Source organism: Equus quagga, chromosome 18, assembly GCF_021613505.1.
Source record: "Equus quagga isolate Etosha38 chromosome 18, UCLA_HA_Equagga_1.0, whole genome shotgun sequence".
Lineage (NCBI taxonomy): Eukaryota > Metazoa > Chordata > Mammalia > Perissodactyla > Equidae > Equus > Equus quagga.
Window position 1 is genome coordinate 46,588,611 of NC_060284.1, and position 21,221 is coordinate 46,609,831.

At 45.3% G+C, this 21,221-nt stretch overlaps 1 protein-coding gene across 12 annotated transcripts in view; it reads left to right on the forward strand.

Annotated features, from left to right (window-relative positions):
- The first annotated feature begins 1,465 nt into the window (after positions 1-1,465).
- The window catches only part of MAB21L3 (mab-21 like 3), a 49,543-nt gene continuing 29,787 nt past the window's right edge, over positions 1,466-21,221 (forward strand). For 10 of the 12 annotated variants that reach the window (XR_006885957.1, XR_006885956.1, XR_006885959.1 and 7 more), the window contains exons 1-6: positions 1,466-1,926; positions 2,499-2,728; positions 12,055-12,195; positions 15,337-15,628; positions 18,385-18,563; positions 19,058-19,252. Coding sequence is in view for 2 of the 12 variants with exons in the window: in XM_046645033.1 (XP_046500989.1) it covers positions 2,681-2,728; positions 12,055-12,195; positions 15,337-15,628; positions 18,385-18,563; positions 19,058-19,252 (855 nt within the window). In the remaining 10 variants the exon portion in view is untranslated. Of the gene's footprint in view, positions 1,927-2,114; positions 2,303-2,498; positions 2,729-12,054; positions 12,196-15,336; positions 15,629-18,384; positions 18,564-19,057; positions 19,253-21,221 lie in introns of those variants that run through there. The other 2 variants (XM_046645033.1, XM_046645034.1) reach the window with 2 other exon arrangements.

A 21,221-nucleotide genomic window follows, 5' to 3' on the forward strand; every position in this document is an offset into this window, starting at 1 on the left:
AATGTTTAATGCAATCAAATATTCACCACTATTTATTAAGGGTCAGTTATGTGTTAGGTACTGGACCATCGGGGATACAGAACAGACAGGGTCCCTGCCTTGTTCACTGCTGGGGCCTCCTCCCAGCATGGACAATGAGCTCTGTTTGGTCCTCTGAGGTGTCGGAGTTGAGTCACCCCAGGATTAAAGGAAATCTTTGAAAGAATATGTCAGGGTTTGTAACCTAGGAGAACTTTAACCAATTTGTATATCTAGGATTGATGTGGGCCGAGCCAACCCTTCTCTTTCTTAGGATGATCATCTTGGCCACGAGGTCAATTAGTAGCGAACACCTCTGCTAGTGAGCCAGGGTGACGTCCCCTTTCCGGGACTTCTCATGTTGATGTTTAGGGGTTTGAATACCTTATTAAACTGACTTTAAAAAATAACTTCTTGGTCCTCACAACAGAAATTGAACCAAAGCTGGTTTATATGTTCATACTTGCATTTGATGTGAGTCATGAGAAACGAGGATATTTATTTCCCGAGGAAAGAGAAGAATCTGAGTTAACTTGGATGCCTCTCAGTGGCCTAGCAGACTGCTTCAGGCAGACTGTTGCTCAATAAATATTTGCTGATCCAATATCCAACTAGCCAGAGATCTATATCTGCCAAGAAAGTTTGTCTTTGCCAATCTGTCTGAGGGCCTGTCTTTGTGGGACTGCCCTATATTTTGGAACCTTTGCCCATAAGGAACTCTATATCATGGAGTGAGGAACTGCTTGTGTTTATACAACACTCCCATTTCCCGGGTATGGCAACCAGGTAAACTCAGATTCTGATAAGCCACCCTGAGCACATGCTTCTTCTTCTTCTTCCAGGCCCCTCAGTTGGCCCTGTTCACTGTTATCCCAGCTCACATCTAACAAGCGTCACTGGACCCTAGCACGAGAGAAGAATTCCAGTTTCAACATTTTGACCAGCTGCAGACTTGGGGCAATTGAGGTAGGGTGGCCACAGGCACAGAACGGTGAAAGTTTGTGAATCTGATGATAGGTGTCTAGGGTAACCTTAGGACGATAGGAAAGGCCCTACCAGAGGAAAGGGCCTCCCAGGTTAATGATTATAGGGAAGCAGAAGGAAGAACCCAAAAGGAGCATGTGGGAGAAAGAGGAGGACTTTGGTGAAGTTGAAAATGAGGTGGAAAGAGAATTGTGACTTGCAAGAAGTTCAGAGGGAGGGGCTCTTGTTCCTTCTGCATAAAACCGATAGTTTAGAATGATTGACCAGTGGAGAGAGAGAAGCCAAGGGAAGATTCTGAAATATTTGGGAGCATTTGATATCAAAAGAAGATTTAGAATTACAAATAGAAGAAAATGGAAAATGGAGGCAGTATTGAGGAGGGGTAGCTTTACAGTATTTACATCAGATTACAGATTCACAGGAATCTGTAGAAGCTGGACTCAACGCTGGGATTAATAAGGTGGGTGGAGCTCAGAGCAGCCAGAGGCTCTGATGTGGCTTTCAGATGGGGCTGAGTACGGGAAGATATGCAAATGCTGCAGCGACAGGAAGCAGAGTAGCCAGGCACCCAGCACGGTTGCTAGGAACTCAGAGGTGGATTTGGAGAGACACTTGCCTTTGGAAGATTGCTCAGGAGCAACCTGGGCTCCCAGAAGCGCTGTAATTTCTTTAGATCATCTGATAGCAGATTCTGAGGTTTACCAGCTTCAGGGAGATGAGGCTATTGTGAATTATTTTTTTTGCTCTGTAATCAAACCAGCCCCAGCCAGCCATACTGGGAATTTACTGCCTGAGCTGTTTTCCAACATGGTTTTGCTGGCAAAACCAGACGTGAGTGTTTCTTCGACTCTCAAGGGTACTGTTTACACTGACTTTATTTTTATTGCCAGCTTTCAAGTGGGAAGAGGGAGATTACGTGCAAAGGTGAGCAGGTGAACAGAGGGTCCCTGTCCTGCTGCCCCTGGGTGTGCCTGTGTGCGTGCACTTATGCCTGCCTCCGTGTCTGTGCCTGTGTGTGTTCATGGCTCTGTGTGTTTGTGTGTGTGTGCTTTTCCACATGCAAATTGTTGTGCCCTGATCTGGTGAACAAGACCTGATCTCTTGTTTGTAGCCATAATGACGGGTGCCAGGCTGCTTGTTTGGCAGTTTCCTATTTGTTCATTGTAAAGAAGGGCAATCAATCTGTGGGATTTTCTGGATTAGAGGGCAAGAGATGTTTACTGTCAACAAGATAAGAACATGGAGAGATAAGATTCTGAGCTCCAAGCTGCATCTAGTGTCAGGACAAGAGCATAAAAAGGTGGGAAGAAGCCAACAACAGGGCATTTCTGTCATGAATGGAACTTTTAAGTATTCAAGTGGGAAATACAGCTTGAAAAATTGCTGTTTGTGGTCAAAGCACCAGCCAATCGAGCTAAATGGAGTAAAATTAGATTGGACTGAAATTCAATTTCAACTCTCTTTTTAAATTCTTTTTTTTTTTAATTCCCCAAAAGATGACAGATGGATGCTCACAATTTGGAATAAGAACCTGAGTGAAGAACTGAGAAGGCAAGTCTCTGGTCCATACACACATTCCTGGAGACTAACATTATTGGGAGAGCTACTCATAAGTGCTGTCCTCCAGTGAGAAACAAACCAAGACATCACTGCTCCACTCAGGAGTGACCAAGAAGCCATGAAATCCCTGACTGCAGGAAACTTAGAAGATTGCCTACTGGATCAAGTAAGGACAGATACTGGTCTCTCCCATGCACCCCTCCTCACCCCTCCTCACCTCTCCGCACCCCTCCACCCCCGCCAACCTTGATTCAGAAAGGATTTCAGGCTGCTTCCAAAGATACATCAAATGCTCCTCAGGAACCCAAGACCATCACCCCTAAGAGTGCTTAGGGACTTACTATATTTTGGTCCTTTCTTTGAGCTTCTAGTGCCAGAGGCACGTTGGGTATACTGTGTGTAATGGAGAGTTAGAGCTTGGGTTGGAACCCGAGCTCTGCCACTGATACTTGCATGGTGATGGGAAAGGCACTTAACCTGTCTAAGCCTCAGCTTTCTTCTCCATAAAATGGGCGAGCTAATACGTCTTAGTGGCACTATGGAAAAAGCTTTAAGCCCAAGCCTAGTCCCTAACTCTTCGTTTAGGTGTTTCTGTTTTAAGAGTGGCTCTGTGCCTTGGTAGCTTCATCTGTAAATGGAAAGGCTTAAATTAGATAATATTTAAGGTCAGGCTCTTAGATTGTTTTCTCAATTCTTTGCTCAAGCTCTCATTTCCAAATTGTGAGCCTCCGTCTATCATCTTTTAGGGAATTTTAAAAAAAGGATTTAAAAAGGAGGGTTGATGAAATCTTCTAAGTTTAAGGCAAAGCTTTTTGAAAACTGTGAAACTACTAGATTAAAAAATATGTATCGTTATATTTTTAGTACACATGAATTAATTTAATTTCTTCTATATATAGTCATAGGCTCTTAGAATATTAGAATTTGAAGGGTCCTTAAATATTATCTAATTTAAGCCTTTCCATTTACAGATGAAGTTACTAAAGGCACAGAGCCACCCTTAAAACTAAAACATTTAAACTAAGAGTTGGGGGCTGGCTCGGTGGCGCCGCAGTCAAGCGCTCACATTCTACTTCGGCGGCCCGGGGTTCGCTGGTTCAGATCCCGGGTGCGGACATGGCCCCGCTTGGCACACGTGCTGTGGTAGGTGTCCCACATATAAAGTAGAGGAAGATGGGCATGGATGTTAGCTTAGGGCCAGTCTTCCTCAGCGAAAAGAGGAGGATTGGCAGCAGTTAGCTCAGGGCTAATCTTCCTCAAAAAAAACCCAAAAAAGCTAAGAGTTAGAGGGTAGTCTTGGCCTTTCATACCTTTACATGTAAACAAAGGAGAGTGGTAAGTAAAGTTTATTTTTTAGGCAAAACTACTGAAAGAGATAGATAGGGAAAATCTATGATGATAAAAAATTATAGTAAAAATAGTGATTTGCCACTATTTCTCCTTTGGGGCGCTGTAAATGGCAGGAGTGTTGGCTGACACCTTCCCATGGCCCCGTACTTTCTAAAAGAAAAACGTCCAAATTTTTTAGCCTAGCATTCAAATAATACTTTATCTTTCTACCCTCTGCCTCCCTGCATCTCCAATAGCAGAAATTCTAACTGGTGCTCCACATGTTGTATCCAGCCTGTGCTGGATTTTCTTTGACCTGCAGAGAATTACAAATTTTTCAGATTTGTTGCAAACATTTAGAAATCATGAGATTTTGCGTAGAAATCCAGATTTCTGTCTTCTATGGAAAAAAATCAGGCTATCTGGCAACCACAGATCCGAATTTCTTGTCTGGCAATGACAGGCTGGAGCTGGGTTTCTGTCCAACAGAGCATATGCTCACCAGCTCCAGGCTGCAGCACTCCTGGTCTGACACCCACCCTCTCCCTACTCCACCCGTGTAGGTGGTTGAATCTGCTGCTGCTGCCCCACCAGAACTGTGCCCTGAGAAGGTCTCAGGCTGGAACCCCGCCTCCTCTCCCAGGGAGGGTAGCCTCTTTCTTCTCTATTCTTCTGTCTCACACTCAACCTTCAAACTCAGCTCAGAGTCCACTTTCTCAAGAAAGATTTCCCTGACACTCCAGCACAAAATGTTTTGCCCTCCTGTAAACTCACATCATAATTATTACTGATAATGTTTATTTGGCAATCAATTGTATATTGACTCCTGACACTTTTCCTATTATTATCTTGGGTGGAAACTTAATTATCATATCATTTTATTCCATATAAGTTTCTGGAAGGAAGAACAATGTCTTGGATATCTTTATTCTCCTTGACGTTCACACAGTGTCTTTGCACATATGTGGTTAGAAATATCTTTAGGGTTCATTGAAGATAATGCAAGGATGGAGTAAAAGGGGCTGGCAGGTTGAGACCCATATGGTATTTCATTTAGTCTAATCAATAACCATGTGACGTGCATATTACCTCCATTTTTACAGAGGAGGAAACAGGGACACATGCAGATTAAATAACTTGTCCAAAGTCACATAGCTAGATAGTGAAGGTGCTGAGGTTTCAGTCTACTCTTTGTTACTCTAAAGCCATATTTCCTCTGCTAAACTCCTCTCTAGCTCCATAAAGACACATTGAGCACCTACTTTGTGCAAAACACTGTGTTTAACACACAGGTCCAGGATGTGGCCTGCTAAATGAGAGAGAAATTCTGTGTTTCAGGTATCTTTAAGGATAGCCCTATCTCACCTGCAGATTTCACACATAATTCCAAAGCTACAAGGAGGAAGTTCCATGTGCAGACAGGCAAATGCTTCATAGAATATGTGGCCAATCACAGGGCTACAGTAGAGATTTAGACAGGGTGCTGGAGGAGAAGAGAGGAGTCTTAGCTCTGAGGGGAGAGCCATTTCATGGAAAGAGGAGTAGAGACAAAGCCTCGGAGCACGCGTAGAGTTTTAATAAGTGGAGGGATACGGGAGAGGCCTTCCAGGCTAAAGGAACCCCATCCGAGCAGTTGGTGTGGATTCCATTCAAGGTCGCCTTGTCCTTAAGGTGGCAGAGCAGTGCAGTGGTTGGGAACAAGGGTTCAGAATGACACTGCCTGGGTGCGGATCCCTGTTCTGTGATTTACTGACTCTGGGACCCTGGGCAAATTACCTACACTTTCTAAACTTCAGTTTCCTCATCTGTAAAATGGGGATAATCATAGCATCCACCTTAAAGGATTGTTGGGAGGTTAAAGGAGCCAACACTTGTGAAACCTCCTGCACACGGGAAGGATTCACCATTCTTAGCTCCATAGTGCTGTTGTTGCTATGGCTTCTGCTATACGTACGCACTGCAGATGTCCTGTGAGGCCCAAGCAGTGGTTCACGGAAGAATTAGTCTGAAAAGGTGAGGATATGATGGTGGAAAGTCTACTGTCTCATCTATATGGATCACTGAATTTAAGTTTCCATCTCTTTAAATTATTATTATTATTATTTTTTTTTTTTTTGAGGAAGATTAGCCCTGAGCTAACTGCTGCCAATCCTCCTCTTTTCGCTGAGGAAGACTGGCCCTGAGCTAACATCCGTGCCCATCTTCCTCTACTTTATATGTGGGACGCCTACCACAGCATGGTGTGCCAAGTGGTGCCACGTCTGCACCCAGGATCCGAACCAGCGAACCCCAGGCCGCTGAAATGGAACGTGTGAACTTAACTGCTGTGCCACCAGGCTGGCCCCTCCATCTTTTTAAATTATTAACCCTTGGAAGACAGAGATGGTGTCTATTTTTTATAAACTGATTATTGAATTTAATGCAATTCCAGAATTAAAAGTCTGACTTCCTGTTGTCTGGCAGGAAGTTCTCAGCCTTTTTTTCCCTAGTGGCACTCATCATGGATGATGTTCGCATGGGCCATGTGCTCATGGGTGTGACGAGGCCTAAGTGACATTCCTGGTTTGCTATTTAGCACCACCCCTCTACCTCTCTCTCAAGAAAGCACATTGAAATGAAAGTGAGTCAGAATGATGTTTAGAGGGTAAGCTTGAATTCTCAATAATTTATATTTGAAACAGTAAATTGAACTCAGGCTCACAAACTTGAGCTATTAATAGTAGCAAATGATGTGTAGGACAACAATGCGCCTGATGCTGTGTTTGGGGAGGAGGAAAGTAGCCCAGGGTGGGGATGTGTACGTGTGTGTTGGCACCTAGACATGCCTTGGTGGGAGGGAGGCCCACAAAAAATGCATGGCACCCTCAAAGGGTGCCTCTGATGACTATTTTTGCATAAACTCTGCTTAATTAGAGTAACTGAATCCACATGCTAACAAGTGTGGCATAACTTTTCCAGGGTCAGTGCATGGAAGGGTTGGATTAGAAGATCTAACTACATCTGGCATCATGGCCTGATTAATCTAATACAGCTCATTTCCGCTTTGGCTCAGTCACATCCACAAATGCCGTCCTTCAATGCACCTTTGTTCATTGGCCCCATCAGCAGGGGAGGTGAGAGAGACTTCAACAGGCATGGAGGTCAGCTTGGGATTGACTGCGCTTTGATTCTTAAATTATCAGAGTTCCCCCTTACATTTGTTCCAAAGCTTTGCCATGAAAGAAATTTGGTGACAGGGCTGCAATTGGTATCTTACTTGCTTCTTGAAGTTTGAGAGGCCATAAAAGGATTCTGAGGTTGACCTGGCGATGGGTGTCTACCCGTGGTGGAGCCTCCTTCTTCACCAAGATCCCTCCCTGTAATGCTGCCCCAGGCCCCACTCCCAGCTTTTCCACACCCTGAAATGGAATGTTCTTGCTCTTCCTCCCTCGGTTGTAGTCAAGACAAGGGAGGGGAGAGAGCCTGGGGTTTCTGCGTTGTGGTACACCACAGGGGTGACAAGAGGTGCATGGGACTGAGCCTGGGAAACCCCAGCACAAACCCCTTCTGGGGCTGCAGAATAGCCCTGTGGTGCTGCAGAGGTAGGAACCAGTTGCAGGAAGTATGGCCAGAGATGTGGGGAAGAAAGGGCTGCCATCGCCTAATGGGACAGAGGCTCCCATTTGACTCCAGTGGCTTGGGCACTGTGGGAGAGGCCTGTTCAAGACGGGGCTCTCCCCCTACAGCTCTGGTGAAACCCCACACCAGTGTCATGCCCTGCTGTGTTGTCCTTGTGTGCCTGTGGGCTGTCAGAACAGTCAGTGATACCCAAATACACGGAGACTTTGGACTTTGAAATATCAGAAGCCTCGACTCCAAACGGAGGGCATGTTTAGGTTCAGGAAGAGAATGAAGGGCAGGTGATATTTCTAGTGCTTCTACTTGAGAGTGTGGTAAGTGTGATGGGAAGAGGAGTTGGGGGACCAGGGCATTAGGTCTAGTCCTGCTGTCAACTACACTGTGACATCAGGAGAGCCACTCTGTCACTCTGGCCTTCTGTAAAGTGACACCAGACAAGATGATTTCTGAGGTCCCTTCTAATTCTAAGATCCTTGAGGCTAAATTGCAGCAGAAGTGATGGGTGACGAAAATCAAAGGATTTGTGGCTCTAGGCCCAGAAAACTATTCCCTTATTCTGACTTTTACCTTCAGAAATCAAAACAAGTCATTAAGATGAGCTAATGTAACCCTGTATAATGAGTGAGAGATTATAGGTGTCTTCTAAGGAGCGTGTGAACTTGTCTCACCCAGCAAGAAAATTCCATCATCAAACGAGGGCACAATTTGTAGACGAAATTCACAATGGAGAACTTTTTCCAGTAGGCTACTCATCATGTTTGTGCACACACGCTCTCTCTCTCACGCTTTATCAGTTAAAAATGATTTGATGGCGTCAATATGGTGACAACTCTTTTGTTAGTTTATTAACTCAGGAAACAAAATGTATGGGCACAGATGGATTCACCACTGTGTTACCAACATTCAGGTTCTCTAGATTCACATCCGCAGGCTCGGGAGATTCGGGGGGCTAGCCTTAGTCTTCAACACATTCTGAGAACTTCACTATTTGAGAATACTGTTTCCCAACCACTCTGATTGCCATGTTCTACCTAGTTAGCCCTTGTATCACTTTTCCCCACTATACCTGGTCACCCTTCTGGTCCCTGAGCTTGTCCAATGTCCCCTAATCTACCAAACTGGCTTCATCTATTGCCTGCCCAGGCTGGAAAACACAGCCCAGCACTGAAACCCTCCCTTGCTCTTTTATCCTTCCCCAGATCTTGCCCAGCAAACTCTAATCTTAGCACCTCAACTGCTACCTTTGAAGGGCCGAGAGGTGCTAGAGAACATCTTATACCTGAGTCCGCTGGTATCCCACAGCCTCATGGACCCACCACAGTTGAGTCTTGGTCCTGCCTGGCAATCTTTACACATGTGCTTACATAGCCCCTCATTCCTCATAGAAGCTATGTCACAAGTGGGTCATCCAGAAGTCCCCTACCCTCCACTTCTCCACCTCACTCTCAGCTCATTGCCTTGTCTCCTACCGTATAAAGAAAAGAGACATCAGACAGGAAAGCTCTCTGATTCCTCCCATCCCCCACCCTTTTGTCTGTATTTGCACCTATCTTTCTTCCTTGCTGGCACACCAAGGTGAGTTCCTCACCAGGCTTCTGGATTTGCATGACTCTTTCTGGCTGGCAAATCCTTACTCAGTGGCTTTGCTCTCTGCTGTCTCTTCCTTCTCCACTGGCTGTTTTCTCTCAGCATTTAAACATGTTCAAACCTGTGTGTCATTCTGAAAAAACCTGTTGCTGTCCTTGTTTGTTTTTTCCTTCCCTAGCCCAACTTCCTGGAGGAGTTACTTACCTCTGTCTTCACTTGCTCTGCTCCCATTCATTCTTAACCCACTTTAATCTGGCCTGATGCCCACCACTTCTCCGAACACAGCAATCCTAGTTGCCAAACTCCATGGACAATTTGCAGCCCTTATCTCACTCAGCACTTAACAGTCACTTACTGTTGACTCAGTTCTCGAAATTCTTCTTCCTTTATTTGCGAGACCTCTTGCTCTTTGTTCTCCTGCCTCACATCCTCCTCCAAGGAAATCTCCTCTCCAACAATAGAGAAACTATTGCACTTCTTCCTTTGTGCTCCTCATGCTAGATATCAGCCATTTTCTTTTTCTAGAACAACTTTCATGCCCTTCTCTTTCTAGCTAACTCCTACTCATCTTTTAAGATACGATTCTGATACACTATGCCTCCAGGAAGGGCCCCCCAACTCTAAACTAGATGAAACTTCCTTCTTCTCTGTACCCATAGTATCCTGTGCAAACCTCTACCTAGCTGATTGCTGGGATTTTAATTTCTGGTTTATTTGTCTTGTCTTTCATCTCATCTGTAAGCCTCTTGACAACATGTATGCACGGAATCTGGCATGAAGTGGATGTTCAACAAAAATTGTCCCAAAGGAGTTGAATTACAACATGTAGGAGAAGTCCTACAATAGAGAGGACCCTTAATCATAGGCTTCTAAGAGCATTTTCTTTCATTTTTGGCATGGCAAATGACCTGCCCCCTCTGTGACCACCTTCTTTCTTCCACTTGCACACTCTGGAAGATGCAGAATCTTGATACTTTACAAATGCTCAAGAAAAGTACCCTGGTCCCTTCTCCCATGATGAATATAGTTGGTTGGACATATGAAGAGGGGTGGGTGGCTGCTGGTGGCAAAAAGATGGTATTAAAGCTAGTATACCCTTGAGCATCATATTTAAGGTCAGACAAGACATAGATTTTGAAAAGCCAGTTTCATGTGTATCATATATTTCCAGTGAGTTTATAAGCTCCTTAAAATCAGGCATCTTATCTCATGTTTCCTGTTATTCCTGGGCATCTGGAGAGTATTAGTTTTTTAAAGAAAGTCCTCTGTGTGGGGATATGTACATATAAAACAGGTGTCAGGCTGCAGATTAGGCCAACTGCCCTGTTGTACCCAGTGACACCTTACACTTCCCTCTCATGGCCCCCACTCTTATATTCTGTATGTATGCCTGTTTTGCCCACTGCTGTAAGTGCATGGCTATGTCTGTGTTACTCACTGCTGCGCCCCAGCATGTGACAGAGGGCCTGGCACATAGCAGGTGCTAAATAAATGTTTATCGATGAACTGACTCTATATGTGACAAACAACATGTGTGCAAATTGATGCACGTGCATATCTGTGTTCTATGTCCCTGTGTCATTGGCTTGTTGGTTGGTGGGAGGCGTGAGGTCTCAGGTGACTGGACTAGTTGATAACTTAGTTTGGGAAAACAGACAGAAATCTCTTTGACTTGGGCTTTTTTTCTTGACCAGTTTATGAATGTCTTAAACCACTCCAGAATGTATAGGAACAATCACTATACAAAACTCAGAGGGAATATAAAAATTCACGGGTGGACGTTGCATTTAGATGTCTTGAATGTTGCTTCAGATCCGGTCTTGCACAGGCTCGGCAGTGCCTCGCTGAGGGAGACTCTTGCAATGGTACCAGGCTGCAGCTGCCTCCAGAGCAACGTGACAGAGAGCCCCTCTGTTTCAGAAAAACCTAGCAGACTCTTCCCATTTCTTCTTCATTTGGATTTTTCTGTTCCTTCTAGAGTTTACTAAAAGTTTCTTTGTGTTTCCCACAAGCATCTATTTTCCTAAACCTTAGATATTTTTTAAGATAGGTCTATTTTCTATGGATATTTTCCAGTCCTTGGAGACTTGCTGTGCAGAGTCAGAAGAAATGTAAATGCATGCCTTTCCTTATGGGTCCAGTAGCAAAAAGAGGGGAGGGACCCATCATCTGTTGACAACATAAGCAGAAAACAATCTGCGGTGTGTTTACATGCATTAAGCTGTTTGATATTCCCCAGCCCAGACACAGGCGTTATTATCCCAGTTCATGGTCTCACCATGGTTCACAAACCCTGCGTGACGGTCCAGCCCCTGCCATCCTTTCCAAATTCATCTCCTATCACCCTCCTTTTCCTTTTCCAGGATGCAAACACAGCAACCTCCTCGCTGGCCCTTGAGCCTTACCAAGCAGGCTCCTGTTTTAGGGGTCTAGGAATTTGCTTTCGTGAGCTGTCTTCAGGGCTCACTCAAATGTCACCTCCTTAGAGAAGTCTTCCCTGGCCACCCAATCTAAAATAGCAGCCCCTTTACTCTCTAATCCCTTATCCTATTTTTTCTTTGTGGGACTTATCATACCTGATATTACATTATACACACACATGACGTTTGTGTATATGTATGTATATATACTTAAATCCTATATTTTCAACCAGAGGGCAAGTATGTCTATCTTGTTTGCTGTTGCCTTGTTCGCTGTCATGCCCCAGCACCTAGAGGGGCATCTAACACATGGTAGGTACTACATAAATATTGAACGATGCTTCTATTTCGGAAGAGAACATTGAGGCACCAAGGAGTGTCATCAGATCGAAGTTCACGTGCCCTGGAGTTCCTGGGAAAGCAGGATTTTTGAGCTGAACTCCTTTGGTCACCCACCGCTGTTCTCGTCCCTTCCTTATGCTGGTGCCTCGGGGCCTGCACCGGAAATAACTGCCTTTGCGGATCCCTTCACACCCAGGTGGACTTGAGGCGTCAGTGGATTTCCCAGATTGTGGAGGAGGTGCAGAAAGTCATCCACCATCTGACCGCAGAAATCAGCACCCGAGACATTCGATTTCAAGCCGTCCCTTACTCTGACACATACAACGGGAACATTAAGGTAAGCAGATCACATGCATCTCTAAGTGCCTCACCCAGAGAGCCAGGAAACCGAGTGAGTGGGTCTCGGTATGTGTCAGGCGCTCACTTGACGAAGAGTACTAGTCATACTTCATGTTTCCACAGGTACTCTTAGTATTTACCATTACAAATTCATTTCATAGATTTTTTTCTCATTTGAACCCCCACATTTCCAGTTTACAGATAACAAAAATTGAGGCTTAGAGAAGTCAAATGACTTGATCAAGTGTTATTAGGCACTAAATGCAGAACTCAACGGGGGGCTTCTGATTCGAAAGCACGTTCCACGGTAACAATTAATGTTTAGTTAAGCACACATTCATTTATTACTCACCTACTTAATAGATTGGGGACTGGGTAGGGGGAAGTCAGGGAACTAGTGAGAAAATAGTTGAAAGTGATAGTCTATGGTTGCAGGTGGGGGAAGGAAGAATGTGGAAGAAATGGCCCTTAGAGACTGCAGGAGCAGCGTCCAGACCCCTGTCCCTGCCGAGGCATCCCACAGAGCTGCACTGGGGCCTGTGCGTGACAACCAGCATTCACGCCACACTGTAGTGTGGGCAAGCTGTTCTCACAGAAATTATCTCACTCAGCCAGTGGAACAGACATTATGGTTCTCTCCCTTTTAGAGATGTGAGAGGTGAGTCTCTGAATCACTCAGAATCCCCATGCTCCTTTATCTCGATTTTTCTTTTGACACACAAGAACCCCTTTCACTTGTATTAAATTTATATGTATTCATGCCCTATCTCTCCCACAAGACTGTAAGTTCCTTGATTGTAGGGATCATGATTATTGATTGCTCCATTCCTAGTACCCAGCATGGTGTGTGGTCCATGGTAGATGCTCAACTTGTGTTAAATGAATGAATGAGCAAAAGAATTAGTACCTGAACAAAAGACCTTTGCTAGTCTGGTACATTTCAAGGTTGGTGGGTGCAAGGACCACCCACAAGATTCTGGAACTTGTGGATTTGGGGACAGAGTCAGATCTTAGGAAATTCACCCCGGAATGAAAATTGTAAAACTAGATTGGATCCCAGAATATCCGAACATCATCTGCCCAACACTACCACCTGCCAACCTAAATGAGACAAATATAGACCAGTGACTAGGAATAGAAACATAACATTACTTTTCTTAGAACTATATCCGAGGAAATTTCCTTCTGTGGTCTCACTTAGCATTCATAGCTTAAAATATATCTTGCATTTATATACATCATGTCCTGCATATTAAATTTTGAAAATAGTTACAGAGGGGCATATAAAAATTGCTTTTAGTTTATCTTGGATCAAATTCAACAAGTATTTATCAAGCACCATTTATGTGGCCAGTAACATGATAGTTGTGCTCTTGAATTCACAGGCAAGTGGGTTCAAATAACGTATAGACTTTGAGTGCCATACCTTAGTTTTTTTCCTGCTTTTTTAATCCCATGACCTTTCTATGAACACCAGAAGTCATGTGGACCCATCATCTAAAGTATCAAACTATTATTCTCTGAGAATGAGGCAGAATCAGTTGTTGTTGATTTTGGTGTTCACCCCTGAAGTGGCCAATGATTGGGCCCCGGGGCAAAGGTTAACCAAATCTCATTGTTAGAACTTTCCATGAAAAGGAAGTGGCTCCTTCAGTGTACAGCTGACTGATGGGAAAGGGGCTCTGTGGCGTGGGCTGCCATGTGATGTGGTCAAAGGTCAAGGTCCTTTTGGTGGTACTGCCCTGTTGACCAGTTTGTTCTATCCCTTGGGCTACTGGCCCGACCACTTTCACCCCGACCACTGCTCCACTGGTTCCTGTAGAAAGAGAGCAGGTAGATTCTGACTGATTTATTCCATTAAACTTAGAATCATCTCAACAGTTCTCATTGTCTCAACAAATAGGCCTTCATTTCACCTGTGATTTTGTAACAATTAGTCATTAATATTGGCTGTGGGGCATCAGTACAAGCAAACAGAAAGGCATTTTGCAGAATATTTTCACCTCCTCCCCAATCCCTTCCTACCCTTTATTCATACCAGACCTTTGACCTATTCCAGGTCATTCATTCTTTACTGAGAGCCTGCCCAGAGTAGAAAAGCAGCCATTGAACAAGCAATCAGGAAACCTAAGACCAAGTTCTGGCTCTACCACTTATTGGCTGTGTGTCCCTGGGGAGATCTCAGAGACTCTCTGAACCATAGGATCCTCACTGAGGAAATGTCAGCAAAGCCCACCTCATGTGACTGTGAAGATCAAATACAAATCTTGTGCTAATACACAAGAATTGCAGTGCTTAGTATATGTGGAACTCAGTGCACACCAGTGCCTGTCCCTGCTCTTTCTTCTTCTCATAGACTTTAGGCATCCTCTATAGTTCCAGGTCGAGTTCACACTCTCTCCTCGCAGATTCCTGAAACCAAGGACTCAGTGAGTTAATTACCTGCTTGAAGCATTACAGTGGGTTAGTGGTGGAACAAAGATGCAATCTTTTTTTGTTTGTTTCTTTGTTTTTTTAATTTTTATTTTTTCGGATGTACATCATATTTCAAATTCTGGATACATTACATCATGTTCACCACCCGAACACTAATTATAGTGCAACCCCTCACATGTGACCCTAATCACCCCTTTTGCCCTCCCCCCTCCCCCTTCCCCAATGGTAACCACCAGTCCAATCTCCAATGCTATGTGTGTTTTTTTTTGTCGTTTTTATCTTCTACTTATGAGTGAGATCATATGGTATTTGACTTTCTCCCTCTGACTTATTTCACTCAGCATAACACCCTCACGGTCCATCCATGTTGTCACAAATGGCTGGATTTCGTCATTTCTTATGGCTGAGTAGTAGTCCATCATGTATATACCACATCTTCTTTATCCATTCGTCCCTTGAGGGGCACCTAGGTTGCTTCCAGGTCTTGGCTATTGTGTATAATGCTGCAATGAACATAGGGGTGCAAGTCAAAGATGCAATCTTTTTGCAACTGGCTGGTGCAGTTCTCTGTCCACCTTGTCACCTTGCTGAGGGTGGAGTGGTTAACGGAGTTTCCTGGTTCAACAGGTCAGCTCCCCTAGAACTTCTGTTACCTCTCAAGTCTATGAACTCACACTCATTCTCTCTCCTTTCCGGACCCCAGGTTTTGGCCCCCAGCCAGTTCCTCATCACAGTCCCACTGAAAGGCCTGGCAGGGTACAGGGAGGCCGAGGAGCAGCGCTGGCGGTACTACACCCTGCGGGGCGCCAGGCTCCCCTGCCCGTTGCGGGACCCTGAGGGCCTGCAGCAGTGGCTGGCAGTGGGGCAGTTCACGAAGAGCCTGTGGCAGTGGCACGAGGCAGACGTGAACATCGAGGGAGACATTGTGCCTGCCAAGGTCCTCCAGGTGTTCCGGAAGCTGGTAGAAAATGCAATTGGAACCTGTCACCTCTCAGGTGAGCTGATCAGGAAAAGTGCAAGGGAAATTTCTGGCATTTCCCTTTTGCTCTAAAAACCCCTGCTTGGATGTTCCCTGAAGCTCACGCCCCTAAATTGAGACCGTAATCATTTGCTCTTTACATGTGTTCAATCCCCATAATATGAATTAGCTCTTTTTTCTGCTGTGACACATGGAAGAATGGAATTCATAGTCACAACACACTCCCGTGGGTTCACGTAGATCCCTGTCCCGGCATGGATGTGACAGGCGGGGGGTTATGTACCCTTTCCAGTATGTTAGCTTTAAACCTTGGGCACTCTTTTTAAAAAGCAAATTACTCCCAAACCTTTGTTATTAGAACATTTGTTCTAATAACAGATCTTTGTTATTAGAACATTTCTGCTACAACACCCTCCAACTGACTGCCGGACCCAGTGTGTTGAGACACACTTGGAAACCACCGACTTACACCAAAGCACAAAATCCAGAAGCCAGAAGGAGCTGCTTAAGTTTGACAACCCCCCAAATCTTAAGCTACAGTACAGTGTGGCATATGCGCACACACACACGACACACAAACACACCCTTTCAGTTCACACAAAGTAAAAAGGTGAATTTCAAACTGGGAAAAAATGGCTAATTTCTTAACTACAAAAGTGTATTTATAAGCCAATAAATATGAGCAGACCAATGTAAATAATGAAAAAAAACATGAATCAGAAAAAAAAATTAAATGGCTAGTGAAAATAAGAAAAAATGTTCCATCTAACATATATTTCAATAAATGTACATTCAAACACCTAAGAGGTTGACAGAGATGAAAAAGTGTGGTTATGCTCAGCGTAGGGCTGGGCATGGCAAAAGAGGCATTTTCATACATTATTCTTGGAAGCGCAAATTGGTGCCTTCTTTTTAAAGGGCAATTAGTCTGTTTTTACATTTGTAGTGTGCTTCCTCGGCAATTCAGCAATTCCAGTTCTAGAAATATATTCTTATAGATGCACAAAGAAATATGCACAAAGATATCCACTTCCATAGGCCTTGTGATAGTAAATAACTATAGTCATGCACCAAATAGTGATGTTTCAGTTAATGACAGACCACATATGTGACAGTGGTCCCATAAGATTAGTGCCATACAGCCTAGGTGTGCAGTGGGCTATACCACCTAAGTTTGTGTAAGTACAAACTTATGATGTTCCCACAACAACGAAATCATCTAACAACACATTTCTTAGAATGTATCCCCGTCATTAAGCAGCACGTGACTGCAGAAATCATCTAAATAGCTAAGGAAAAGTGACTATACAAATTATGCTACCTCTGCCAAAGGACTGTTATGCAGCCTATAAAAGGAATGAGATGTGTGTGTATATGCACACAGAGTTATGGAAAATGCCCGTGCTAGATAATGAAGTGAAAAACCAAACTGCTGAATAATACGTGATTCCATTTGTATAGAAAGAACAGGATTTGTATGTACGTTTCTTTACCTAGACAGAACAGTTCTGAAAGGTTCCATAATGGAAGTAGGTCATGATTAATGGATTTTTCCATAAGTAGGATGCTTTCATGGATTATTTAATATTCAGAGCAACCCTATAGAGCAAGCATTCTTTTGCTACCGTTTTACAGATGAGATGACTGAGATTTAGAGAGAGTAACATGCCGCAGGTCACACACCTGTCAGCAGAGGGGCAGAAGCAGGGTGTGGACCAGGCAGGCTGGTTCCCGAATTTGCTCACCTCTTCACTTTGCAACACTGTTAACAGTGAAAGTGCAAACAAGAGATTCGAACTGGGCCAGGTTGATGAGGTGCTCTCAGTAAACAATGCTGCAGTGCCAGACGTTGTCACATTACTGTCTGGGCAGCTCTGATGAGATGCTGACAACAAGCTCTTTGTCACACCCCACCCAAGCGGACGAATGTTTCCTTTTGAACAGCCTAAACACCATTAAGAACGAGCTGCCGCTTTCTTCTCTGAGCAGGGAAAAGCAAAATAATAGATCCCGATTCACCCCGCTCATCCTTATCTGTAATGAAGGCAAACTAACCAAAAATCCACTGTGGATCTTTGAAAGCAGGGGGAACACATTAGAAATGAATTCTAGTGTATGAGCTAGAAAACTTAACCAGATGGATTTACTTTCTCTCTCTCTCTTTGCCTGGTCAGAAAAGGCAGTGAGGGCTCCTTTCCACTCACTTGACACTCTAAGCCAGTGGCTCTGACACACTTTGAAGTATTTTATGCTTCTAAGGGCTTATTGATGATAAATACATCTGAGGCTAGGCTGGCTTAATGGGGGTGGAAACAAAAACCACCAGAGAGACTGTGACTCAGGTAAGAGACAGGTCACACCGAACTCCACCAAAGGCAATGAGTAAGTAAGGGGACCAAGGCTGTTCTACACAAGGTCAGGACATCTGGGTGGGATTGAGGGGACTTGGAAGAATGGTTGGATTTCATTTTACAGTAGCAAACACTGTACCTTTTCTTTGCATTCTGTGTCTCTCTTCAGTTGAGCCTTCTGAAAAGAATCTGTTAATTTAATGGAAAAGGTACCATAAAAGCCTTCAGAGAGAGGAGAGAGAGACAATGGAAAAAACCCATCAACAATGGGATTTTTCTAGCAATGAAAGTTGTGAAAGTTGCCCCACCAGTTGCAAGGAGCTGTCAGAACCTCTGGTCAGAGCCGCTGCTCACAAATTCCTTCTCTGAACTCTTGTGTTCAGAGAGCTTCCTCTTCTCATTGTCTGTCATTTCCCACCAGGTAAGGTCAGCATGCTGGCAAACTGCCCTGCCGTTTGCGTTGCCGTGGAAGCATCCTCACGTCAGGTGGAAGTAGAGCTGGTCCCCGCAGTGGAGATCCCCACCGTCTGGTCCAAGAAAGCCCAGTGGCCTCCATGTCTGAAGCGCTGGCCTTCCCCTGAGAGAGTGGAGTGCACCAAGGTACCGGTGGGCAGGGTCCGCGCTCGCCAGAGCACAGATACTCACAGCTTAACCGGCCTAGGAAGGTTGACTGCCAACCAGCTTAGGAAGGAAAACTGAGGTTTCACTAGCTCAGTGGTTCTCAAAATGTGGGCCTCAGAACCTGCAGCGGCACCTAGAAGCTGTTAGAGATGCAGATTTCTGGGCCCCACTTTGGACCCACTGAGTGAGACTCAGTGAGCAGGGCCCACCAATCTGTGTTTTAACAAGCTCTTCAGGTGATTCTGGTGCAGGCCCAAGAGGAGAACCACTGCCGAAGCGAAACTGGACACAGCGTCTCCGATTAACAGCCACGGGCAAGGGGCTTTGCCCTGAGGCTCCCTCCATGCCCCCACGTAGGATGGACCGCCTGCCCGGTGGCAGGTCCCCCAGATTAGTGGACTGCTTCTGAGATGGCTTTCTAACCCAGCAAGCATCAGCCTTCTCATTTTCCCAATATTTGTCTCTTCTTCCAGTCATTTGGATTTACCTTGTTGGCTGGTTCAAGTTATCACTGGCAGCTGAGCTTCTTGAAGGCCGAGCAGGTGCTGCTGGAGCAGCTGGATGAGGATGGGGGCTGCCGCAGGAAGTGTTTTCAGGTCATGAGGCAGATGAAGGAGGATGTCTGGTGCCCAGGGAAGAGGCCTGTTATCACGTCCCACCATCTGCAGGTGAGTGTGCGGGCCGTGGGCCATGGGGGGCCCAGGGCAGCTGCGGTTGGGTGGGTGGCCTCTGCGTCCACTGCAGGGCCTGGCCAGAGCCACTCAGAAGGGATGGCGTGCATGTGACAAATTCAGGATGGGGCTCTGGTATCCATATTTGCCACCTCACGTATTATCACTCACATGGAGACCTATAAACCTGGGTATGTGTGTCCACACACCTCTGCCTCCCACCCTTCCCATTCCCAGTCCCCCTCCCTTGTCTTTTTTGTCTTTACTTTTTCTTCTCTCTCTTCTCCCCTTTTATTTCACTCAATAAACCAAAACAAGTGCCCACAACATGCTAGAAACCCTGTCAAGGTTCAGAAATGAATTACACCATGTGGTCTCTGCCCTTGAATAATCTACAATCTGGTGAAATCTTGTGAGTTGCTCAAACCTCGGATGAATCCATGTTTTCCCTGGTGTTATGACTCACTCCATCCCAACTCTAGCCTGAGTGCAGCCACTCAGGCACACATGCACACACACACACACAGACACACTCTGAGCAGAGGGGAAACCAGGAAATGTTGGGGTTCACTACACCAACATTGCTGCAAACTTGAGCTTCCAGGTTCCAAATCATCGGGCAAGCATTTTCCTTCGTGCTCCAGCAACTGCCTCGCCTTTCCCCAAATCCAACATTGCATGTGCATGAATTCACTCACTCACTCACTCACTCAGCAAATGTTTGTTGAGATTACTATGGGCCCGCACCGGCTGTGTGCTCTACACCTGAAGATACAAGGTGAGCAAACGCAGACATGGTTGTTGCTCTTGCTGTCATGGAGCTTACGGTCTAGCAGGGGAAACAGACATGGCCAAATAGTCCCACAGGTACGTGTGGAGTCACGCAGCCTGGGGAGCACTAGGGAGGAATAGAGTGTCACGGTGAAGGCTCAGAGCAGCAGAACCTGACCCGGCCTGGGGGACCAGAGGGCTTCCCCTGGAGAGGTGGCCTTGGATCACACTCCCAACTCCTCTTTCTCAAATTTCCAACCATACATAGTGAACTGGATGTGCACGTAACAGTGTGTGCAGCATGCTGGGGTTGGGAGATGTCAGACTCTTACAAGCAGCACAGCCCCAGCCCAGCTAGTAGCTGACTGGGAGCTTCAGCCCTTCTCCCTGCCCTTCCACAGGTGAGCACAAGTCCCTGGGGTGGTCACCTGACTGGGTGGTGCCTTCCTTGCATGCTCTTACCTGGGCCTCCTCTCATTCAATGGACAACCATTTTCCAGACCTGGGTTACTCTTTCAGCTCTAATGTCATCTATCTGAAAGTAAGTGCCACGTTGGTCTTGTTTATTACTGAACCCCTAGGCTCTCTCCCAATGCTTCTTACAGAGTAGTTGCTCGGTCAATATTTGTTGACTGAAGGAATGAACAACTTCACGTCTTAGTCAACTTTTTCCCCCACAAAATCACTAGTCTTTGCTTTGTTTTCTTATCTTACCTGATAAACGTGTCCTCCCCCGCCTGCCTGAGAATCTGTTTACATCTCATTTGCACATACTGGGACTTTCTCTGGAGTTTCAACATTCTCATTGTGTCCCCAAGAACATTCCCCTGAAGACACACAACCCGCTCTCCTGCACAGGCATGTGCTTTCTGAAGATAGTCTAATTCACTCTGTGGGGTTAGCTTGTTGCTTGCCTTGGAAGCAAGAGAAGAACCAGAGCTGAGAAGCAAACTCCAGTCTGTCTCCTATCAAAACCTCATAATCTTAACCATTGACTTCATTAAGGGTGTGAATATTATAGCTAAGATTGAATAGCCCACTAGGGCCTTCCAGACCCTGGCTGCACTTGATGCGGGATCGGTGAGCCGAGGAGTCGAAAGAAAGATTTCTTAGACTCTCAAGATCTGGCAGTAGTGCTCTTTTATTTAGAGAATAGTGTGGAATAGCATGGGGACAGGACCCATGCGCAGGCAGA